This window comes from Grammomys surdaster, unplaced genomic scaffold (assembly GCF_004785775.1).
Source record: "Grammomys surdaster isolate TR1022 unplaced genomic scaffold, NIH_TR_1.0 66, whole genome shotgun sequence".
NCBI classification, from domain to species: Eukaryota; Metazoa; Chordata; class Mammalia; order Rodentia; family Muridae; genus Grammomys; species Grammomys surdaster.
Window position 1 is genome coordinate 410,771 of NW_021604568.1, and position 25,790 is coordinate 436,560.

At 45.3% G+C, this 25,790-nt stretch overlaps 1 protein-coding gene across 3 annotated transcripts in view; it reads right to left on the minus strand.

Moving 5' to 3' along the window:
- Positions 1-25,790, minus strand: part of Aldh18a1 (aldehyde dehydrogenase 18 family member A1) — a 34,529-nt gene that overhangs the window by 6,370 nt on the left and 2,369 nt on the right. For 2 of the 3 annotated variants that reach the window (XM_028773008.1, XM_028773010.1), the window contains exons 3-16: positions 25,239-25,354; positions 20,022-20,236; positions 17,616-17,765; positions 17,421-17,525; positions 13,970-14,128; positions 13,485-13,575; positions 10,728-10,852; positions 9,504-9,648; positions 8,814-8,887; positions 7,225-7,318; positions 5,091-5,311; positions 3,176-3,313; positions 1,042-1,237; positions 814-935 (exon numbers count right to left, since the gene is read on the minus strand). In XM_028773008.1, coding sequence (XP_028628841.1) covers positions 814-935; positions 1,042-1,237; positions 3,176-3,313; positions 5,091-5,311; positions 7,225-7,318; positions 8,814-8,887; positions 9,504-9,648; positions 10,728-10,852; positions 13,485-13,575; positions 13,970-14,128; positions 17,421-17,525; positions 17,616-17,765; positions 20,022-20,236; positions 25,239-25,326 — 1,923 coding nt within the window. In that variant the 5' untranslated portion in view covers positions 25,327-25,354. The remainder of the gene's footprint in view (positions 1-813; positions 936-1,041; positions 1,238-3,175; positions 3,314-5,090; positions 5,312-7,224; positions 7,319-8,813; positions 8,888-9,503; positions 9,649-10,727; positions 10,853-13,484; positions 13,576-13,969; positions 14,129-17,420; positions 17,526-17,615; positions 17,766-20,021; positions 20,237-25,238; positions 25,355-25,790) is intronic. The other variant, XM_028773013.1, reaches the window with a different exon arrangement.

The following is a 25,790-nucleotide window of genomic DNA, read 5'->3' on the forward strand; positions in this document are numbered from 1 at the left end:
AATCTGCAACTGTGAATTTAGCACAGCATAAACCTGTCTGTACTGCAAACTTACTGAATATGTTTGCATACAACCTTGATAGCAGGTAGTGAACAAAACCCAAAAGCTATACAAACTGTTCATCCTGAATGACATTCAGTAAGCGCATTTATATTGTCAACTGAAGACATTTTGGAGGAAAGGCATGGATGCATATACATTTTAATCTTGACAACTCTTCTGAGGCTAATGGAATGGCTCGGCAGTTAAGAGTGCTGGCTGTTCTTCCAGAGGACCCCAGTTCAATTCCTAGCACCCACATACAGCTCACAACTGTCTATAACTCCAGTTACAGAGGATCTGATGCCCTCTTCTGGCCTTTTAGGGCACATGTGGTCTACAGACACTCATGTATAACACTCACACACATAAAATGCAATAGTAAAAATAAAAACACTGTGCCCCACTCCCCACCCAAAAAAACTCCTCAAAACAGAAACAAAAGCTCTTCTGTACAATTTTTTTTTTAAAGTTACATAAAAGGGAATGGCTAGTTGGAAATATAACTTTACTACCCAAATAAAACACTGCTGTAAAGATCCCATTCTGTATGGCGCTATGTGGTCTGCTGCCTTTGAACCCTCGCAGCAGGGAAATATGCTGTGCAGTGTAAAACACGCAGCTACAGGCATCTGTGTATCCCTTCCATCCACCCACCGACTGCAGAGGGCAGGGGTTATATCTTATTCGCCTCTGTACTCTGCATGGCACTGGTGTAACATTAAGTGCCTGGAAGCTGCTCTTGGTCTGATCTTTCCCGTGGGTCTACCATACCTGTTCCACTCTCAGCATGTCAATGATCTGGTCAAATAAGGGTGTTCTCAGCAGATCTCGGTGGATGAGCAAGGTCTCCAGAGCATTACAGGCAGCTGGATATTCACATTTAGAGTCTCTGACTGGAGGGAAGAAGAACAAAGACTGAGTCCTGGGTACGTGATCCACAGGCATAGAGGATTCGCCAAGAGTTTCCCCTGACTCCTCAGGAGCCCCAGGTCAGCTCACCAAGTCGGGTGACCTTGTCCACACTGGCTTCAGAATCCACGTACATGTGGCAGATCCCTTCGCTGTGGCCCATCACTGGGATCCCCTTGGCAGCTTTCTGGATGTCTCTGACCAGCTGGGAGGAGCCTCGAGGAATGATCAGATCTATTATTTTGTCAAGGCGACAGAGATCCTCAACTTCTTCTCTGGTATTTACCTGAAGATGGAGAGAATCAAAGAGGAAGATGGCATCTTCCGGTCAAACTGCAGACACAGGACTGTCGGTCTCGCTTGGCGTCACGCTCTGCGTTTCAGACGTAGACGTGGCCATTCCCCGGAGAGAGCTCAGTCACAGAAGGGAGGGTAGTGGGACAGCTAACCACACAGGGCAGAACATCTTTTTAAATGCTCAGGAGGTGCTGAGTGCTGTGGTGGATGATAGGCAGGCACAGATGATGCCACGCTACGGGGTCACTAAAAGAAGCAGCCGCTGGAGGGCATGCTGAGGCTTGTTAGGAGAGGTCCCATTTCCCTGAGATTTCCACTGACAAGCTCCATCCTGGGAGGCAGACTAGACCAATCACAAGTGCCTGTGTTGCGTCACAGAGATAACAGGCATTTTCTTTTTCTTTTCTAGATTTGTCAGTGTCTTCCAACTAGTCATGTTACTAAGCTATATAAGCGTACATATGCCAAAATGTTCATAGCTGCTTTATTTTGTGAAGTCAATACCAAGGACCAGCCAAAATTCCCACCGACAAAGAAAAGAGGAATGTGACTGTAAATGAACTACTACTCGGTAATGAAAAAGGAGAAAGAACTTCGGGATGCAAAAGCACAGATGAATAGCAGCAAGATAAAAATAAACAAAAGTCATCGGATGGAAAAGTGCATTCTGGATGACTCTGGATGACTCTATCAAAGTTCAGGAACAGACAAAATGTAACTGAATGTGGTGCAAGTTGAAGAGGGTGGGAAGGGCAGGAAGGGTCCCGTGGCATGCTGGGGATGTGTGGTTAGCAGCCATGCATATCCACACAGACATTGTTACAGAGCTGTCTTCTTGAAATCTACATGTACCGTAAGTATAGTATATACAGCCAGGGAGGGAGGGAGGGAGGGAGGAAAAGAAAGAGGGAGGGAGGGAACCCATCCAAGCAGGCTGTATAGGAGCTGGGCTGAATTCTTAAGTCTGGGATTCTCCCACCAGATTCTTCCTGAGCAAGTAATAAGGCTGCTCCTTTCACAGAAAAAGAAAGCTCTAGAACTGGCTTAAATCAAATCCAAACCCTACCACAGATGGGTGAGGTTTTGTACCCGAGTCTGCTTTTACCTAGTCCAGAGCAAGGGCCTAAGAAGGAAGAACATTTCCTCTCAGGGTTATACTGAGAATAAACTGAGGTAATGCAAGCTCCTCACATGACTTGCTCACACAGAGCTCATCTGGCGACTCATGCCAGGTCAGTGACCCAGTGACCGCAGTAACAGGCAGCAGCATTGCTCTCACTCTCCCATGCCACATGAGGACTGATGACACACCTTCTCAAAGTGGCTTATGTCAAATCTAAACTCTATCAAAGACTGGAGAATTCTTTACCCCTGAGTCAGATTACCTTACATAACTTCACCAATGGGAGGAACCCAGCCCTATCGTGGGTCTCCCACCCCTGTAACCCAATGAATGAGGATCTGGGGGCCAGTAATATGGCTCAGCAGGTAAAAGGTGCTTGCTACACAAGCTTGAAGACCTGAGTTCAATTCCCAGAACCCATGTAAAGGTAGAAAGAGAGAGGTGTTTCCACAAAGTTGTCCTCTGACCTAAACGTATGCACATACACACGCGCGCACACACACACACACACACACCACAGTACACTAGTAATAAAGAAAATTAAGTTTTAAAAAAGAATGAAGGTCTAATTGATACTGAGTAACCCAGTAGTACCAGGATACAGCTGTATGGCAGCTCTCTTGAGCTAGTGAAAACCCGCCTGGCTCAGAAGAATGGCCTAGGGTTCACAGAACTTGCTGCCTCTCTAACCAAGCTTGTCTGTAGAAGCATTTTAGCTTCACACAACCTAGTACTTGCTACAAATTTCCATAGACCTCACCTGGCCCTCTCTGGGTGGGGCCAGGCTTGTTCCCAGCCACCTACCAGCTGTATGGCCTCCTTGACTCCGTGGATGGAGAGGGCCTCCTGGGTCAGGAGGTGAAGAATGCGATTGCTGTGTGCGGCCTCCTTCCCACCTTTGAGCAGTAAGCCGTTGCCACTCGCAATGGCCAAGGCTGCCACCTGCGGACAGAGTGACAATGATATCTGCACACCAGCCTCCAAGTCAATGAAAAACTCATTTCATCCCACTTTATACTGAAGCCCAGTAAGGGCAGTGACTCTCCAGGTCACACAGCTTACGGATGCAGGGCCAGCAAACACTCCGAGATGCTTGACTCTGGGGAACTAAACTATGTGGTTTCCACAGAAACAGCAGCAATGCAGGCTAAATTCATTGTCAGGGTCACATGGTAATTCCTCTCCACTCTGGCCACTGTGGAGAACAGGATGCCTAAGTGTCTCTACAGTAAAGTACCTGGTCCACCGGCTTGGTGGGGACCTATGGCCCCAGTTGACTGTGGTCCTCGAGTTGACCTAGGGGCTCTACATGCCTGATCCTAAGAATATGGAGAACACAAGCTCATGTCAGCCACGGATGGTGGCAGCCTGCTGAGGGAGCACATACTGCTCAGGGCAGGGGGAGGATGAGCTATCCCACTGAAGCAGTCAGCAGAGATACGGGCTCAGTCATCCTAAGCCAGAAGCTTGATTTTCTGAACACTTCAGTTAAATGAAAATCACCCTAGTTGTTGGGAAAAGCTACTAAAACCCTTTGCCTGGCCATTTTAACCTCCAGATTAGGGGTTCATAATGCTTGCTATTGGCTTGAGTTGCTCTTGAGCCCCTTACAGTGGTAATGCAAACTTTGTCTAGCTAAATGCAGACACTTCATGTTCTACACACAACTGTTAGGATTCATGTGTAGTCATCTGGGGTTACGCTTCAGGTGAGGAGCCTCAGCCACAGGGGAAAGCCTTGTGAGGAACCCAGTCACTAAGACATTCCATGAACAGAGCCACACCGAATCGGGCCCCATTTCTGTTAGCACAAATGAATTCTGCAGCCACCACTGGACTTGTCTACAAGACCAGCTTGTGGCCAGAAGGGTAGTGAACCTGACTGAGGACAGGTAACCATGAGGAGAGAGTCCTGTGAGGAACGAGCTAATGGGAGGTCTAGTCAGGGAGTGCCTGCCACAGAGCTCTGGAGGCTTCACAGTCCACGAGGCCTTACACATAGAGGGGCCAGCTCTCCATTTTAAAGGAGAATTTCCCTTTGAGATCTCAGAGCCAGTACAAATGAAGAGTTGATCTTATCTCACTCACGGCTTAGCGGGAGATGATCGATTATTGATTTCTCAGAGAGTTTAGGGCAGAAGAGAGGCCAGCTCTCTACTGTCACCTCATGTTTCTCAGGCTTGGCTGCTTTGACACATGTCAGCCACATTCCTTAAAGAGGGCTGCATTCTATCTTCCATTAACGACACAGAGTGCTTTTTTCTACATGATGTTCCTGCAGGAAGTACTCTGTGGCGCTGATAATGGAGTCCTTTTGTGTGGGTAGACAGGTGTTGGGTGAATGACTGCAGCAGCCGAGCAGGGACTTGCCAGTCTCAGAACCAAGAGCACCCGTGAGCCAGGAGAGCTGGGAGTTTCTTCTCCCCTTCCGGCAAGGGAGCTGATCTGGGCTCGGGTGTGACAGGGAATATTAACTTTATAATGTTAGGTTGCATTTCTGCTCTGGGATGGCTGGAAGGGTGAAGAGCATAACTCACCTTAATAATAAAACTGGCAATGCCATAGGCTCAAGAAAAAGATCTTTCTCTCTCTTATATATACACATGCTCATACGTACGTACGTATGTACGTACATACATACATCTCTGGTGACTTATCTCTACTCCTGGTAATAAATGCTTCCTCCAACCCATTCCTAGGCAGGGCCATGTCTCACATACCTGGGGTAGACAGTCAGGGCGAGACTCAAAGATCACCAGTAAAACACCTATTGGGACAGTCACTTGTTCTAACTCCAGGTTTTTGGCAATCCGAGTCCGGCGCAGGACGCGGCCTACACTCTCTTGAGAGGAAGCTGCGATCTGCCGCAGCCCGATGGCCAGGCTGTTCAGTTTAGACGTGGAGAGGCTAAGGCGCTTCAGCAGGGGGCTTGCAAGTCTTCCTAAAACGGCAGTAGGACATGATAAAGTGGCTGGTGTGGGCAGGCTTTGGCCACCAACTTTACTGTAGTAGGGATAGACACGGAACTGAGAGTCTTGGTGATACGGCGACATGCAGGTCTACATAGCTCTTCCTCGGGGTGGAGAAAGACTGCTTGACAACTCTATCTCATGTCCCCAAATGATCACTTTCAATATGTGACATTTCAGAACATTTCAGCATTTCAAAACAGGGAGGCCTGGGATTCTATCTAACAAGTTAATAAGTGACTGTGATGTAGTTGTTACACATAATCTCCCAAAGGTACTAACAAGCCAGGTTATCTGGGCTATGACATGTTACAAAAAATGCCAACTAAGAAGCATCAAGTCTATTCACTAAACATAGTTGATAAATGTGTGCACTTGACGGCATCAAGAACAATGACAATTTGTCTTCTTTACTTTTCTGTTGTTGTTGCTATTCTTATTGTTTATTGTTATTATTACTATTATTATTCCCCTTCCCTTCTCCTTCTGGCCTCGCTCACTCCAGCCCAAAGGTTTTTATTTATTTATTATATGTAAGTACACTATAGCTGTCTTCAGACACCCCATAAGAGGACATCAGATTTCATTACAGGTGGTTGTGAGCCACCATGTGGTTGCTGGAATTTGAATTCATGACCTCCAGAAGAACAGTCAGTGGTCTTAACTGCTGAGCCAGCCCCTATTATTATTATTGACAGGATCTCACTATGTAGCCACCACACTCAGATACCCCCACTATCTTCAGCTGGCAAAGCAGAGGATGAAGAGAAAGGAGGCACCTGGGTCTCACTGACTGTAACTGGTCATCTGTGATATGACTTTAGCCATATCACTTGCTCTTCCATGAGTGCCACATAGATCTGTCTGGACAGCTCTTGATGCCAGCCATAAAGAGCACACTGGTTTAATGGCCCAAGAGTGTCTGATCTTTCAGCACAGGCAGCACGAGCCATTTCTGTGGTTCTTTTATATGGACAGTTCATCTGAACCGTCATCCTAGATTCCACCATTGGACATATATGACTTAGGGCACATGACAGCTTTGCTGAGTTGAGACTAATAAATAGTTGCTCCCTCGGATACATTAGATTGTGCAGTTTAAAAGGGATCCTGGCCGGGCGGTGGTGGCGCAGGCCTTTAATCCCAGCACTTGGGAGGCAGAGGCAGGTGGATTTCTGAGTTCGAGGCCAGCCTGGTCTACAGAGTGAGTTCCAGGACAGCTAGGGCTACACAGAGAAACCCTGTCTCGGAAAACAAAACAAAAAACAAAACAAAACAAAACAAAACAAAACAAAACAAAACAAAACAAAACAAAACGGGATCCTGTTGGGAAAGCCTATAGCATAGTACCTGCTAATAAGATGGTCTCAGCCATAATTAGCTGAGCATCTATAACAGTGATGTTCTCAATTTCATTTTCTAGTTCTAAAATTGCCACAAAGGCTAGAGCTCATATCACTAGAGAACAAGAAAAGCTCCTTGGAGGGTTGGGTTAAAATAACTAGAAATGAAGCAGAAGTAAGTACCATGAGTAGTTAGAAAAATAATGTAGCACTAGCCACCAACCCTTGATAAGAATTATATATAATAAATAATGTAATTCCATGTAACAATCTTCCCTTTATATAGACATAAGAATTATCAGTAGCCTGGCAGTGGTGGCACACACTTTTAATTCCAGCACTCGGAAGGCATAGGCAGAGGCAGGCAGATCTCTGAATTTGGGACTAGCCTGGTCTACAGAATGAGTTTTAGGACAGTCAGGGCTACACAAAGAAACCCTGTCTTGGAAATCAAAAATAAATTAAAGAAATAAAGAAATAAATAGGAGGAGAAGAAGGAAGAGGAGAAGCAAGAGGAGAAAGACACAAGGATAAATCCTTACCCTCTGCCTCCTCCAAATCTTTTTTGTTAGCTAACAAGATCTCTTCCCGCTGGTCCGTCAGCAGGTCAGCCAGATGATTGATAATTTCCGCCCTCTGCAAGAAAAGTAAAAGCAAACTACTAAAACACCGGGTATGTACAAGAATGTACATGCTTCTTCCTCTACCCTCAGAGTGCCATGCTTGTCCCTGGAGCCAAAGTTGTCACAGACTGAAGTCCCTTTCTTTCACACATTCCTGGCACTGCCCACCTCCCTACACGCTTCCAACCTGCCCTCATTTCTTCCCTTCCTTCTCCTTTTCCACTCTGATTATGGTCATTAGGAATCCATGGCTCAGCACAGAGGGGATGATGAGTTATGGAATTTGACCATGCGATAAACTGGCACACAGAATTAGGAATGAGACATACAACTTTACAGATTCTGTATCAATAGACTGTTATTTCCCAGGTAAGGCTTGCTCTTTCTCTCTCTGTCTCTCTGTCTGTCTCTGTCTCTCTCTCTCTCTTTTGAGACAGGGTTTCTCTGTGTAGACCTATCTGTACTGGAGCTCACTCTGTAGACCAGGCCAGCCTTGAACTCTCAGAGCTCCACCTGCCTCTGCCTCCTGAGTGCTGGGATTAAAGGTGAGTACCACCAATGCACAGCAACCTGGTAAGTTTTAACAACTGGCTTTTCTTTAAGATTCTTTTGAGGTTTTATTTTATTTTATTTTATTTTATGTGTGAGAGTTCTGCCTGCATGTATGTCTGTACACCACAAGTGCACAGTGTCTGTGGTGGTCAGAAAAGGGTAGGGTACTAGATCGCCTTGGAACTGGAGTTACAGATAATTGTAGGCTACTAGGTGAGCGTTGGGAGTCTAGCGGAGGACCTCGGGAAGAGCAATCAGTGCTCTTAACTGCTGAACCATCTCTCCAGCACTTTGGCTTTTCCTTTTGGCCAACTATTTGGTGTAATTAAAAGGAGAACATCCCAGTTCCCAGTCCCATATACCCAAGGGGACTGATCCTTGGCCATCTGACTGGGAAATGTGGCAGTGGGTGTGACATCATCCAAGTAGAGCAGAGTGGTCTGAGAGGAGCCAGACCCCTCCTTGGCTTTAGCTTTTCTCACTGGTAGCCATTCTCGTCTCCCTTCTGAGACTGGCGTGCTCCACAGAAGAAACCTGTAACACTCCAGCTGGAGCGGCACACCCTCAGGAAGCCAGCCAGGATTCACCTGGCCTCACCGTCTCCATGAGTACCAGCTTTGTCAATCTGCTACGTAGACTAATTCACTATGGGCAGGAGGGGATGAACCGCAGAGCAGGCTCTGAAGCGTCCCTCTGTCACACTGTGCAGGCAATTCGATGGGCAGGAACAGGTAACGTTCCTGTGTGTACATGGCTCAGATCATCGGCTTCCCTAATCTTGTCTTTGATCAAAACATAGTGATAGACTGTCTTCAGACAAAGGGGAGCATACAGTGAATTCAGACAATTCTACTAACAGTAGGAATAAATGAAGCCAGCAGACTTGACTGTTATATCAAAACGTACAGCATGTTTTGCTCTGAAAAACCCACCAAGCTGTCAGGGGATGTCCTCACCTGTTCAGGCTCTAAGGTGGCCAGCATTCTCCCTCCAGATCGAGCCATCTCCCCCTGCTGCTCCACTGTAGGGCCTGCAAGAGCATGTGCAAGCATCAGACCAGACTCTGTTTCCCAGAACATGCTTCACTGAATGCAGAGGGAACATGGGTTTTGCTTGGTTGACCCACAGAGACCACCAAGGCCACAGAATGGCAACACCCCTCTCCCAACCAATAATAACCTAAACCACAAACAAACAAATACATGCCAGAGTAACTGGGGATAAACACAGAGACCTCCCATGTCTGATGTAGACAAGAGTCTCTGGGCCTTCCAGAGTTCAATTTCTCATGGGCTTGCGTTTGTGAGTGCGGATAACGGGGCACATCTTTGTGTACACTTCAGAGCTCACACTGTCTTGCGTACCTCTCTGCACAGCTAATGCTCATTAGCTCTTAGCGTCCAGTGCAGCGCTAGCAAGTGTTTCCTTATTTTGTAGAGTAAGAGCTAGACTAAGCAGGCAGGGTAGATGAACTCTCACAAAATCCAGTTCTGTAAACAGTCTTTACGACACCAGAATGTATGATGTGACCACATTGCTTTCATAACCTGGATTTGCAAGGTGAGAGCTCAGGCTTCAGTCCCATCTAGGCTGGGAGGGTGCTGGCTATTACCCACAAGCCCTGGGACTTGAGGGAAACTACTCACCAGCAGGCTTTACTTCTGAAAAGAAGGTGCCAACTTTCTTTCCCTCAACGATGTCTGTGATGACGTGCCCAGACACCTTTGGGTGGGTTCCGTTGGCAATGACGACAGAAGTACCGCCTTGCAAAGCCCAGAGGGCGGCTTTCACCTACAGGGTCAGGTTAGATCCAGGATGAGATTCACACCTAGAAACATGTATTCTGAACTTGCACTATGACATAAGATACAATTCGATACAAGGTAAATAAATAGAGGAACGTGTTTAAAAGCTCAGGATCTGGGAAACCATAAGCAGCCCACTATCACTGTCCAGCATGTATTGCCTGAAGGGGAAACAAGTCCTGTTCTCTCTGAGTCTGTCTAGTACTCAACTCAGAATGTGCGCATTTTGATTTGTTATGTCTGAGCATTTTGATTTGTCATGCCTGAACAGCTATAACTGAATAGCTAGAGGGGTGACCAGAACACGGTTATATGAACAAGGCTCTGTTGTTCTTCTCTACCGTTGCTAACGTGATGTTCTTCTGCATCATGTTAAGGGTATACAGCCTCTGAGAACAAATAACGGGAGGGAAAAGGGGTTTTGAAAAGCTTCCAGAAACATCTGAGTTGATAACAGAAGATTTATTACGTGTGAATATTACACGGGCCCTGTCTTCTACAGTTACAACACGGTGACAGTTAATTGTCATTGTCTACTTGACTGGATTTGTATTCATCATGGAAATACACTTCTGAAGTTCCAGAAAACTTTAACTGGAGAAGGAGAACACTACATGTGAGCCAGGGTTGCAGACTAAGTAATGAGGAGAAAGCTAGGTGAGCCGGCACAGTACATCTTTACTTCCTGACTGTGATCCAATATGACCAGTTGCTATGTCAGCAGCTGACATGACTTCCCTGCCTCGAAGGACTGTGTTCTCAAACTGTGAGCCGGGACTGAGCTCTCAAACTGTGGACCGCCAGAGCTTTTATCAGCTATTCTGTCATAGCAACAAAATGCCAATGAACACATGCACAAAACGTACTGCTTATATGTTAATAAAATACATCTAAGGGCATGATTAAATATAGGTAGGCAACAGCCATTAACCGTATTTAGATATGTGCATATTTAAGTGTATGTGCACGATATCTAAACCATAACTTCCCAAAGTTAACAATTAAAAAAAAAGATAAAATACCATTTGGGCTTGATGACTGGAGTAGTTCACTGTGTCAGCTTACCTTGGCTTCCATGCCCCCTAGGCCCACTCTAGACTTGGTTCCAAATGTCACAGACTGCTGATCTCCCGGATAGAATATATCAATGAGCTTTGCATCATCTGAGCCTGGGGGACTGTCAAAGAGGCCTACAAAGTGAATCAGAGTCAGTAACACTGCACTGACCCACACGGGCTGCCCCAGGCACTTGCTACTATGCATACAAACAAAACCCCCAAACAATGAATGCACTGTCCCAACACCTGTCTCACCAGGAGAGGAATAAGGGATCAGAGGAGCTGACCCACAGTGAGCAATCGCTCCAGCACCTTCTGTGCCCTTTTAATCAGCCTTAAACAAATATCTCCCGAGCTCTGAGCAAGGTCACATCCTTGGCGCTGTGCCTACATCGCTAACAAGAGTCCTTCCTTCTGCCCTCTTGGCTTATCACGCTGCACCTCAACAATATAACCTAAAGAGAGACAAGCACAGGAGCTGTACAGTGAGCATGCGTCATGTGGGCAGGGTGAGAACTGGAGCAGGTACGGTACTCATTAACTCTCACCGTACCTGTGCAATCAAGCCGACTGATACCCGGTTTATGAGTGAGTGTCTTGGAGGTTGGGCTGAGTCAGCAGGAAAGCTATAACCGTCAGCATTCAGGCTGGCTTCATCTCCATGAAACACACAGCCTGTGTGCAACTGGGCAGGGTAACACCGTGGTGAGGTGAGATTTTATATGTATACAACATGAGGTTTAAAAAAATCCTCAGTTTCACTTTGAAAGATAAGAGACCCTGGAAGGGGAAAGGCAAAGGGGAAGAGACCAAAGGGAGACACACATTAAGGAGATGCTGCCCATGGCTGAGAACCGGGGCTACAGGACATTTCGGGTGGTAATGCCACTTGGTTTTATGTGTTTGTATATACACGTGTGTATACATAGAATATACACATGTGCAGTGTATGTGAAGGCAGAGGACAGCCTCAGGTGTCGTGTCTCAGTTACCATCCACCTTCATTTACTTTTTAAAGAGATTCCCACTGGCCTGGACTTACCCAGTGGGCTAGGCTGACAAGCACCAAGCTCTGTTCATGCCGCCTCAGCTCGCAGATTACAAGCCTACACCGCTAGGCTTCTCTTTTCTTCCTATTTTTTAATGTTTGTCCCATGGGTCAAACTCAGGTCCTCATGCTTGCAAAGCAAGTGCTTTGCCCACTGAGACCCCTCCCCAGCCATTTTGGGGTTTAAATCGCTGCTTCTCCTGCATGGGATGCCCACCTCATTCCAGATCTTTAGGACAATCCTGTAACGTGTAAAACCTCCCTGGGGATTGAGGGAATCAGTGAGCAATGCTAACGCATGAGCAGCAGTAAGTGCCAAACCCACAAGGCCCGGCCAGTGCCACACAGCTCCAGGATTCCCAGCTGGGTTTCTCCCAGAAGGTGACAGCATGGAGTGAACAAAGGGGCTGTTCAGTTTCAGGTAACTGTGTGACAAAGGCTGACCCACTGGGAGACGTTTTCCAGAAGCCCTCCCAGCACTCTGAAATTCTGTCTACTCCTCTTTCCTCTGTCTTCCGACCCCACCGTCAGGATCTTTAACATATGCTACTGTCCTAAGATTCAACACTGATGGCAAAGGCGCGGATCACTAAGCCTGGGTTTGATCCCCAGGATTCACATGATGCAATGGAGATCAATTCTCACAAGTTGACCTCTGACCTCAGTACACACCCCACCCCCACAAAAACAAATGCAATACTTTTTTTTTTTTAAAGGAAAGGAATAAAAACTTCTCATCAAGACAGTCACAACACAGAATAACACACAGCTAACAAGTAGGTATCGTCAAGGGTCAGACAAATTAGAACCCTCATACTCTGGGTGGCAACACCAAACAGTACAGCAGTTGTCGGGAGACACAGTGGTTTTAAATACCAGGTTACTACACGAATCAAAGTCTTCTCTCTCCTCTCCACTCTTCCTCATTTCCCTCTCTTAACTGTAGGGTTGGGGATTGGCTCCCTCTCTTGCTAGGTAAATATTCTCTCATGAAGCTCAACAATCACATTCTTAGGTTGGAAAAACAAAACAAAAACCACACTCATACAAAAGTAGGCTCCCAGCAACATTATTAATAATAGCACACATGCCCATCAACTGATGAGTGAATAAATAAAATGAGGATTGCCCAGAGTGGAGTATTATTTGGCAATAAAAAGATACAGAGCATTGGTGTATACTATAATGTAGGTGAAGCCTGAACACATTATACTAAGTGAACGAAGCCAGTTACAGAGGACTACATAGTTTATGATTCCCTCCATATAAAATCTCTAATAAGCAAACCCACAGAGACAGACTGGAGGTTGTGTACGCGGCTGGGGATGTGTATGAAAGTAGGCAGTGGCTACTAACAGGTGTAAGGTCTCTTGCCAAGAGGAACGTAACTTATAATTGTTTATAGAGATGGTTGTATAAGTATATGAATACTCTAGAGATCACTGAATTAAAATTTTTAAACAGGTGAATTACTTGGTGTGTGACTATTTCCTTGAAGCTATTTAAAAGACAAAGAAAAAAAAAGAAACAAAAAAATCCATGAAAGTACCTAGAAACATCATTTGTGTATTCAAACTGCATTTTCCAGAAATGCCCACCCGAGTCACAGAAACTCCTCAGCTCACGTGGCTCAGTAACTGCCCACAGTGGAAAACCATCGGAAGAAAACTCGCGTGTTCACACGTGCGAACATAAGAAAAAGGCATTGCCGTGTACCTTCCACATCTGAGAGGACAATCAAGAGGTCGGTTTTCATCTCCACGGCCAGTCGGGCAGCCAGGCTATCGTTATCCTTAACACTAATCACCTACAATGTAGAGAGAGCAGTGACTGAGTTAGCTACGTGGTCCAAAGGAATTCCCAGCAGCACCCAGCTAGGCTCTGGCAGGCAGAAACCAATGATACATAACATGCAAATGAGAGCTCAGGCCCCAGAGCCTGCGTGACACAAAGGCTTCCTGTCCGACATGCACGCTGAGCTCTCCAAGCCAGGCTCACAGCATCATCTAAGCCTCGGGAGCGCCTCACCCACTGAACAAAACTCCCTCATTTCAGAGGTGCCTCCTCAGCCAAGGCTCCGTAATGCCGGGTCTCTCAATCTCTCTTGCTCATGCAGGCATCCAGTGTTAGTACATGCAGCGCGGCAGCATGTGGTAGTTAGTGTCTCCAGCATGCTCAACTCTTAGGAATACTTTACCCACATTTACCCCCTGAAGATCACTGTTGGGCTCGGCGGGGGGGACAACAGCATCGTTTGTGTTGATGATGGGGACGATGTTCATCCGAAGCAGCTCATGTAATGTACCGTTGAGATTCCTGCGCTTCTGCTCGTCATGGAAGTCCAGGTTGGTCACCAAAATCTGAAGGGATTAAACAGAAGATGCGGCCAGGGAGAAAATGATGAACTTCCTAGGAGTGGCACAAAAAGATGCTGAGCACCGGAGAGCCAAGCTTTGGACTTTTAGAACAAAACACACCGTTGGATACTGATCCAGCTCCTTGTTTTATTTTCCTTCTAAACCTGGGGTCTAGCATATGCCTCTAGTCAGGTATGTTTCTGGTGAAGCACGATTCTAACATGCTTACTCAAGGGAGCCTTGAAAGAATTACACTTGTCTGGAATATTCATTTAATGATGCTAAGATAGCATCTGTATATGAAGTTGGGAAAGTGATGCATCTACTTTAAAGGGACATTTGGGGCTGGAGAGATAGCTCAGTGGTTAAGAGCACTGACTGCTCTTCCAGAGGCCCTGAGTTCAATTTCCAGCAACCACATGGTGGCTCACAATCATCTGCAATGGAATCTGATGCCCTCTTCTGGTGCGTATAGAGACAGCTACAATGCACTCATACATAAAGTAAATGAATCTTTAAAAAAAAAAGAAAAAGACAATAAAGGGACATTAGGAGGATCCATGACCTGCCGTTACTTTAAGAACTATCTTTGTACTCTAGCACCTGAGGCGCTGGCCATAGCAGGTACTCATGTGCTAGGTGAGTGAGGGGTTTACCTGTCTGCAAGAGTGTATTAGACAAGTTGGCATAGGACTAGGCTGTCCCTTGTTTTGCTCTGATGCAGAGCACTGTTGGAGTTAAGAATACTATGTCTGAGTATGTGGGAACAGGGAGTTGGTCTCCATGATGGTAGAAGGAAGAGTCAGACAGAACTTAGGGGAAAGAATGAGGAGTTCATGGATGGAGAGCTGAGGTGGAAGATGTCAATGGGTCTGTTTTCACTCAAGAACTAGAGTATTAAGCAGAAGGCAACAGGAGACCAAGGTGAAAGAGAATGATAGCAAGAAACTGAATGGCAGCAAACTCTGAAGTAAACAAAACACAAAAATGTTTTCCTGCAATTCCTGACATAGGGAAGGTGGGAGGAAGGCGCTAAAATAGGCAGCAATTGAGGCAGCACTAGGGTCTGGCGAGAAGGTCTGAGACCCCTGAGTGTCTGGAGAGGAGGCCTGAGACCCCTGCAACACAGCAAATGTGTCACTGCTTATGAAATGCAGGTAATGAAGGCAGACTGGGAGAGCGACTGAGGGAAGGAGTCCCTCACAAACTCTCCCTCCCCTTCCCCCACCCCAGCTACAGGAATGGAGAATGACCATGATGGTGTGATGCATGCTTGTGAGGAAACGTGAATCCTTTCTAGAAAGCTTTAGTTCTGCAGGCAGTACGTGGTGGGCTCAGAGCTGAAGCTGTGTCTGGCAAGCCTGCCTGAGACAGCAGATATAAGCATACGGGTGCAGAAGGGGTAGGAGAAGGGTAAGCAGCAGGGCTAAAGGTCCAGGGAAACACCTGTCACTACGACAGCTTCACAAACAAGGGCTGCTGCAGCTCTGGCTGGGAAGGTAGGGATGGGGGGGGGCAAGAGGGGAAGCTGGTGCTGGAGCAAAGGTAACTGGCTGAGACAACAGATCAGATTCAATTCTATAGAGGAAACACAAGCTGCTGTGTTTGAGTAAGTCTTTAACCCGGGGCCCACATGGTGAAGTCTCAAACTCACTGATAAGGGTCTTCTACACAGGATTCCTGGAAAAAATAAGGAACCATGAGAGAAGGAGCAAAGAACACATGTGATAAGCTCCATGAGGGAGAGGGGCCAGAGTGGAAGAGGCCCAGGGACTGGAGCTTCTGGGGAACAGGATGGGTAGAGCTTTTACCTCCTCAGTATCAATGCAAACAGTGGCAGCGACTTCTGATGGAACAGTCGCTACCAATGTAGCAAAATGGGACCTGTCCAAAAGTATCAATACTGAGAAAAAATAAATAAATAAGACAGGACAAAAGTGGGGCGCCTGGACTGAAGTGTCCGCACTTGGCTCCTGCCACTGAACAACTAACACCGCAGAGAAGAGAGAGTGGGTGGTACCCGTGATGGATATGACGTGTCTACTGTATTCACACTAACTCGGGGGTCTCAGCCTTTAATGCTGCAGCCCTTGAATACAGCTCCTCATGCTGTGGTGGCTCCCAACCACAAAATTATTTTCGTTGCTACTTTATGAATGCAACGTCGCTACTGTTATAAATTTTAAGGTCAATGCTTTTTGGAGACAGAGGTTAGGCAATGGGGTCTCGACCCACAGATTGAGAACCACTGCACTAACTGAAACCCTGTCTCCCAAAACAAAACAAAACAAACAAATAAACCAATAACGCTCCCACAAAACCTGAGGTATCACCTATGTAAAATACCAGCACATAACTAGCAGGGTCAAGAGGTACTAGAGACGTTGGCAAATATTAACTTCAGGTTTTTTACCAGTATATAACTGAGTTTTAGATGTTCTTATTTACTGCTTGGCTGTCCAGGTGATTAAAATCACATTAAAAAAAAAAAACAAACCCTCAAACATTTAGGTAAAAATGAAACAGTATAGAAAAGGAGGCAACATTAGAGGCTCAACAGTAAGTCCCAGGAGGGCTGGAACCTCTTGGCAGGCTTGTGCACCACAGAACCCCAATGCCAGGCAGACCATTTTGTACATCACCAGTGCCCAATAAATACTCACTGGGTGAATGTAAAGCAAGCCACACACTAGCATTCCTTCCTGCCTGTCAACACTCAGCATATATTTACTTAAGGCAACCAGGTGCAGATTGGCGAGCTACCGGAAGTCAAATAAAGCAACAAACCGGACTTCTAACTTGTTGAGCATTTGCTCTCGAGCAGCGGTTCTCAACCTGTGGGTCAAGACCCCCATAGGGGTCACTTATCAGATATCCTGCATATCTCATATTTATATTACGATTCATAGCAGTAACAGAATGACAGATATGATGTAGCAATGAAGTAATTTTGTAGTGGCGGGGTCACCAGAGCATAAAGAAACTATATTTAAGGGTTGGAATATTAGGAAGGTTTAGAACCACTGACCTATGAGTTACTGGGGGAGTAACTCTTGGGTTTGAGGTATATTATGTATCAGAAGCTATCTTAAATACTTCTCATATATTTTCTCCTTGATCCCTAAAATTCTCTGACGTAGGCACCGATGTTACTTTCATTTTTTTCCGATGAGGAAACCCAGGCAGACACTTAAAGACTGCATGCTGACACCGGGTGCAGAGTCTTGCTTGTAGGCTTCTTACATGAGAACCACCCTCACCGGCCCCACATCCCCAGGCAGGCCCAGTCTCTCACCTGGGCAGCACAGATGCTGTACTGTGTAAACATAGCCTCGTACAAGGCCATCAGCCCACTCTGTCCAGCAGCTGCACAGGCTCGGGCCTCTAACACTGGAACTGCCTGCAATACAGCAATCAGATACTGTGTGGTTGGGAAGGAGGGAAGGGAGATCTGAGGACTCCATGACAGGGCTGGGGAAGCAGCACCCACCATCTCCTTCAGATGGTTCTGTCCTGAGTGCAGGGCTTGCCGCACGCTCTGAGACAGAAGGATCTCGTGGCGCAGGCGTTGCTTGCCGAAGGCGACAGCTCCACTGGTCACCAACATCATCTCTCGGCCCTGATTCTGCAGCACCGAGACCTAGCATGGAAAAAGGAAAACGCACAGGTCATGGTCCACTCTCTTTCTTCACAGGACCTGAGTAGGACAGACACTAGTGGACTCATACACTTCTCTAGAGGACAGGGCCCAGCTGGATCTGGAACTGCTTGGATTGTGTGACAGAAACATTTTTTTACACAGCCTCAAATGTCTGTTTAACAGGTGACAGGCAGAAATGAGATATTTAGAAAGTGATTCTAGCATGCGGCCAGCTTTGGAGTCATAGGACTTGATATCATTCATCTATAATGCAGAAGGCAGCCTGGGGTGATCTGTAATTTAAAGCAGTCAATTCTGTAGACCAGGCTAGTCTCTAAGATGGAGACCCACCTGCTTCTGCCTTCCTAATGGGATTAAAGGCATGTGCCCCACTGCACAGCTTAAAACAGTCAATCCTTATCTTAGAAAAATACAGTATTGGGCTGGAAAGACTGCTCAGCGGTTAAGGGTACATATTGCTCTTGCAGAGGACCTGAATTCAGTTCCCAGCACCCGTGATGGGTATTTCACAACTGCCTGCAACTCTGGCTCTAGAGTCATTTAATGTCCCTGACCTCCGTGGGCACCTACACGCACGTGGACATACCCACGCACAGACATACACAGAGAAATAGAGAAATAGATAGATAAATAAATAAATAAATAAATAAATAAAACAAATATTTTTTTAAAGGGCATTTAGATATTTTTTAAAAAGCGATGCCTGGGGCTGAAGAGATGGCTTAGCCATGAAGAGCACTGGCTGCTCTTCCAAAGGTCCTGAATTCAATTCCCAGCAATCACATGGTGGCCCACAACCATCTGTAATGGGATCTGATGCCCTCTTCTGGTGTGCACTCATAAATAACTTAAAAAAAAATATATATATGTATGTATATATATACATATATATATGTATGTATATATATACACACATATGTATGTATATATACATATACACATATATATACACACACACACACACACACACACATATATGTATGTATATATATTAAAAGGCAATGCCTTTACACCTCCACCATGGTTTGACGTCAATCCCAGACTTCGCACACTATGTAGCTATCTCAGTAGCAACCATTAAAAGCCAGGGAACATGGATGTCTGCATTGTAAAATCATTATTATCCAAAACATTTGAATGGCATCTCTCCTGTCAAATAGCCAGTGCTCACAGTTTGGCTTTTTGGCTTGCTCAGACTACAATGCAAGTTAAGCCCATATATCATAAGCAGTTAAATATCTTTATAACCCTTTAATCCGTAGGCTTTCCTCCTCTCCCTTCATGGTTTCCCAGCCCTCATTTTTCTGACTGGGTCCACATAAGGCATGAAAGCTTTTGTCAGGGTGTGCGTGTCAAGAATTTTCTTCGGGCAGGTTATAAGCATGATGCCTGGTTCTCTTCCTGTTTATGAAGTTGGTAACAATTGTTGATTATCACTGGGATTCACTATTCCATTAGGGTTTGCAATATATTGATATTCTAACTCAGATCAAGCCCTGGTGGTCAAACCCAGGGCAAAAGAGCTATATACCCAATCCCATCGATGGGTGTCTAAAAGTGTTATTATGGACTAGAGAGATGGCTCAGAGGTTAAGAGCACTGACTGCTCTTCCAGAGGTCCTGAGTTCAGTTCCCAGCAACCACACAGTGGCTCACAACCATCTGTAATGGGATCTGATTCTGTCTTCTGGTGTGTCTGAAGACAGCGACAGTGTAGTCACATAAAGTGTTATTATAAACTCATGCATTTAAACATATTTTACTTCCCTGGAGCAGTTGCTTACTTATATTCAAACTTTTCCATCTAGAACCACTGGGCAGCCCTTGATGTGGTCTTCTGAATCCACCTAAAATGACTGGATGTTTCAGATGAGATTGTGAATGAGGCCCCGATCTAATTGCTAGAGCCGTTCTCTCAGGTCCACAGCAGCAGAAGGCAAGCAGGTGACTAGAGAAGGTCTTTCTGGCAGGTTCTCTCAGCCATTTCATTAGGTTTTTCCTCTGATCAGAATCTTCCATCTCCTTTGAGGTTGAAGCCCTACTCTAGACTAAGGTCTGGAACCCCACTTGCTGTGATGTCCCACTTGGCTTCCCAGACTCCCCTGATGGTGCCACCCCGGTTCCCAAGCTTGCCTCCTCTTTGGCCCATCTGCTCTCACACACATGATTAACAAGTCTGCCGTCAACTTGGAGACTCTGTTTTAGTTTAGCAGGATGTTGTACCCTGGCAATTACCTGTTCAACAATAGATGCCAGGCGCCCCAGTGCCAGGCCACATTCATCTCCTCTGGTCACCACAGCACTGCCGAGCTTCACTACAATTCTCTTGGCGTGCTTCAGCTCGCTTCGGTGGGCAAAGGGCTTGCCATGGGCACGACTGAGGGGTACCGTGATAAAGGGGATGTTGCTCCAAGAACGAACATGTCTAACAGCTGAAGGCTGAGCACGATCTTTATGTCCGAAAGTCAAGGGCAAAACAAAACAAAAGAAAGACACAATATAACTTTACAATGAAAAGATTCATACACAATAGTAACCAGCTTGGCTACACAAAATAGCTAAGCTATTATTGCACTGTATCTCTAGCTCTTAAATACAACCCCTTTATTGTTTTGCTTTTGAGTCAGGGTCTCACTATGTAGCTTAAGCTAGACTCAAACTCACAATCCTCCTGCATCAGTGCCCCAATGCTAAGATTGAAGGCATGTGGCATCATGCCCAGCACATACAAAGCTTAGAAAGACCATCTTATACAATAGAACTATGTAGTCCTTTCCTTCTTTGTTATATAGCTACTCTTTCAAGTAACTATGTTTCAGGTTGTGGAAGACAGTCTGGTTTCTTTACAATGGGCTTGCAGTGTAGTACCTGGCACAGAGACGTTCACTGAAGCACCATTCTGGACAGCGGAAACTGTAGCAACCTTAGTAGATCCACAGGTATACTGTTCTCTTCCCCCAGAGGACATCTCAGGGACTAAAACACTGTTGTCTTTTTCATTGGAGCTGCCTGCCTTCTCCAGGCTAATTGATATAGCTGCCCTACCTCAGTCTTTAGGGTATTATTCTAAATAACATGAGTATCTATGTCTAATATGAAAGCTGTATACCTGATGTTTCGCTTATGTGGCCTGCTAGAGAGAAGGCTGGTGGAGCCACAGACTTACACCCTTGGGGGTCAGAGCCCTGAGCTCCACCCAAGTATCACGTGTCCCTTTGACAGCTGTCAGGACCTAGCCTGCTGGCTATTTGTCTCTCCTATCTATTGCAGGGCCTTTCTTGTCTCAGGAGTATGGGTGTGACGGCCTGATAGGATTCCTCAGGGGCACAGATAGAAATATGTCAGTCCATGTGGTGAAATGGCAGAAGCCAATCAGAATCCAGCAGCCAGGCTAGCATGAAGAAAGCTTGTGATCCACATTGTCTCTATCAGCAGAGGAGGATGGTCTGACTTAGAGCCAGGCAGTCAAGGGTCAGTCTGCTTGCAGGCAATTCGGTCACAGCAGATTAGGGCTGGTACGGTTCAAACCGAGGTCATGACTATCTGGGCGGTTTCAAGCAGATAAGAACTTAGTTCGGAGGGGGCATTCAAGGTAAGTTTCAAGGGATTGAGGGTTTAGGAGTTTCCTGTTGAACAAAACCATTTTATCTTCCCCACCCTGAATGATCCTACCATTCTTTTCTTGAGTTAAGGTCTCATGAAGCCCAGGCTAGCCTGAAATTTATCAAGTTGCCAGAGCTGGCTGTGAATTCCTGATCTTTCTGCTTCTGCATTTTGAGTGCTGGGAACATAAGAGTATACTGCCATACCTGGCTTCTTGGGGTGTTTTTAAAATATATTTTATTGGTTATTTTACACTTTAAGGTTTACATTGGGTACTGTTATGATTGGATCTTAAGTCCTGTCAGTGGTCATATGGTCCACGCCCTGGTTACCAGCATACAGAGCTATGGAAGCGGGGTACAATCTTTAGGAGTAGGGCCTAGTAGGAGAAGGTAAGGTTACTGTTGGTGCACCACTGAAGAGCCTACTGTGACCCTTGTCCCTCTTCTGCTTTCTGGCTGCCACAAGGTAAGCAGTCTTTTCTGTCCTGCACCTCTGAGTGAGGCACTGCCTTACCATGGGTCCAAAGGAAACAAATCCTTACCCTGCCTATGAACTGCAGAGCCCTGCACTACAGTGACCATGCACCAAAGCTTCTGAAACCACGATCTCAGATAACCCTGGCTTCATTTCAAGTTCATTTTTCTCAAGTTCTTTGTCACCATGACAAAAAGCAGACCAGTACATGGACAGGAAGGCCTTGATTAATTAGGAAAACCCAAAGCTTCTGGGGAGTTCTCCCTCTGTTTCTAAGAAATCCTTACCTTCAGGGCACCAAAGGAAACCTGTTTCTGCAGAGGAAGTTCACAAGGCAGAAAGAAATACGTATGCGTGCTCATGTGGTGAGAGGTATGAAAAGGCTGTCCATGTAGGAAGTATGTGTGCACATGCCTTAGGTGAGGTGTGTGACAAGGCTGTTCAAATTCACAGTGTGCCGTGGATTATACACCAAATCATGCAACACCCTTCACAGCTTTTCCTCTGAGTCTGAGAAGTTTAGTGATCATCAGTGAGGCTGCCGCAGAGGCTTTAAGAAGGGACATTCATACTGTATCTCTCTCCCTGGCCTTTTGCTGGTTTTGAGGTGGTTTGAATGGGAAAGCCCCCATAGGCTACCGTATTTGAATAGTTGGCCTTCAGGGGGTTTGGGGGAGGTCCTGGAACCTTTGGGAGGTGCAGCTCTGCTGAAGGAAGTGTGTCACTGAAGATGGACTTTGAAGGCTTAGGGCCTCACAATATTTCCTGTCCATCCTCTCTGCTTCCTGTATGTTGAAAAAATGAAATAAGCTAGCTTCCTGCTGCTACCAGCAAGCCATGCTTTTGGCACTATCATGGACTCGAGACTTCGGGAAACAAAAGCCAAAACAGACCCTGTTTTCCTAAAAGTTGCTTTGGTTCTGGTATCTTACCACAGCAGCAGCAAAGGAATACATGCTGTCACTCAGCCTTTCGTGTTTTTTGTCTGCTCTTTGGCTTTGCATGCCCAGTTAATCCAGTACTCTGGGACCCAAAAGTGAGAAAAGTCACAAGTGCCTCTTTCTATAAATATGGATAAATAATATCAACAATGAAAATACTGAATAACCAGGCCAAATGATGCATGTCAGCAACCTTAGTACTTGGGGTTACAGAAAAAGGATTGTGAATTCAAGGCCATCCTGGGCTACCCAGTCAGATCCCTCCCGCCAGTAAATAAATAAATATTTAATACACAGTGGAACTTCTCATAGTAGTCACACGCAGCATGTGACCGAACTGTATAGATTTACTCAGGCATTTTGTCACAGCGACAAGAAATAGACTACCAATCATCGTTATGATTTTACAGACTTCCTATGGTTAAGACTGATGAATTATACTTTAGCCATTATCCCTGCTTGATACATAAGGAAGCTTAGGCCAGGTAGAAAAACAATAATTTATCAACATTACCAGAATGCAAAAGATGACCACAGTACTTTGCAGCTTTTCCCATCAACAGGTGGCTAGCCTGCTTCAGGGTGGGAGACCACCTGGAACCCAGATGAACCAGTACCCCAGCAGGGAACCCTGACCACAGCAATCCAAGCCAGCATCCATGAAAATAGACATATACCCCAAGCCCAAATGCCAACCCAAGAACAACACCCCTGATGGACAGTTGTTTTTAGTCACTAAGTTTTGTCATTTGTGAGCAATAGTGTTAGTTTTCAAATTCAGGGAGCTGGCTTTGGACCTCAAGTTTCCCATATGTATACCCTTTTGAATATGAAGGGGAACAGAGGCTTTCTGACAATGATAAGAAGATGGTAAGATTTAGATTTGATATAAATTGAAGCAAAGGCAAAGAAAGTGATAGAAGAGGACATTTGGTGTCCTCCTCGTCCTCTGCATTTGCATGCATGCACACATGTAACACACATGCAACACACACTCCTGATACAGACAAACATTTCACTGAAGAGAATATTTAGCTGGCAAACAAGCACACAAAAAGCTGTTCAATGTCATTAGTCATTGGTGACAAACAAGAGAAAGCTACCATGCAATATCAGTACATCATACCATTTATCAAAATGGTTCAAATAAAAGAGTCACAGTATATGGTGGTAAAATTGTAGAGAAGTGGATGAGTCGTGCCCTGTTGTGGGGAGGGTAAAATACTTTAATTACACTACAAAAACAACTGGGCATGTCCTATTAAACTATACAGGTAGGGCTGTAGAGATGGCTCAATGGTTAAGAGCACTGACTGCTCTTTCAATGGACCCAGGTTCAATATCCATATCAGTAAGCTCATAACTGCCTGTACCTCAAGTTTCTTCATGCACATAGTTCACAACTCATGCAGGCACACATTCATACAGATAAATAAAACTTAAAAAATATTCAATAAAAAAAACCACTAAACATGGTCATGGTAAAACTATCGTGTGGTCCAACAACTGCAAATCTGACACTCTTGGGCATTTATCCCAGAAAAAATGAAAACTATGTTCATATAAACCTCCTGTGTATGAATATTCAAAGTGGCTTCATTTATGTCCTCAATGCATGCTCAAGAGGCCAAAGCCCAGATGTCCTTATTGAGACTGGTTATTCTGGCTATGGCACATCTGTACCACTTTAAATACTTCACTCTCCTCACTAACTACTACACAGATCGGGGGCTGGGGAATCATACTGAATTAATGCAAAGAGGAAGGAAGGAAGGAAGGAAGGAAGGAAGGAAGGAAGGAAGGAAGGAAAGAAGGAAAGAAGGAAAGAACAAAGCAACTCAGAAAGTCTGTCACACACCAGATAAGTCTACTTACATAACATTTTTCAAATGGGAAAAAAAATAAACATAGAGGAGATTAGAGGTGGCCAAGGGTTAGGGATAAGGGAGAGGAGATAGTGATAACAAAGAAACACAAAGGTCTGGTGGTATCTTCTCTGTATTAATGCTAGTACGCTGCTGGAAACATTGTTTGAAATTGGAGTAAAGGATATAGGGATCTACCAGTATTATAAATGTAGCAACTCAAAATTAAATACTTAATTGCAGCCAAAAGAGAGAAAGAAAGAAAGAAAGAAAGAAAGAAAGAAAGAAAGAAAGAGAGAGAGAGAGAAAGAGAGAGGGAGGGAGGGAAGGAGGGAGGGAAGGAGGGAGGGAGAGAGGAAGGGAGGAAAAAGAGTCAAGTAACTTGTACATATTTTGGGAGGAATGATTATAAAAAATCCATATTATTGACAAAAACAAATATTTGCCCACCAGCAGGCAGCTTTCTACATACTTCTGCCAAACTACATCTTCCCCCTCCCCCTCTAAAACCTGGCCTGCAGCACACTGCTCATCACACTTCTGACATTTGCATCAGAGGTACATACGTGATCTGGGCAGAGCTATGGACTGAACCCACGGCAGAAGACGTTGGCTGAAGGGCTGGAACCCAGAGCGGTGCATGTGTCTCAACATGTTGAGATGTGGTTACAAATCCAAACACCTGTGGGAAGAATTTTATTAACGGGGAAAATCATGAAAAAACACTAGTTAACTTATTATAAACCCCGCCACTTCTTCTCTTAAGAGCAAAACCATGACCCCCTTGGTTTAAACTTTGCTAAGTTAGAAACTACTTCCTCAGTGTTACAGGAATAGACAAACAAATGTATTTTTATTTTAAAGAACTGCTTTTTACTTTTTACACCAAACAGTAATTAGATACAATAAATATTTTGAATGATAAAATATTTTAAAGACACAATGTTTATGGGCTGGAGAGGTGGTTCAGAGGTTAAGAGCACTGACTAATCTTCCAGAGGTCCTGAGTTCAATTCCCAGCAACCACATGGTGGCTCATAACCATCTATGATGAGATCCAGTGCCCTCTTCTGGCCTGCAGGTATACATGCAGGCAGAATGATGTATACATAATAAAT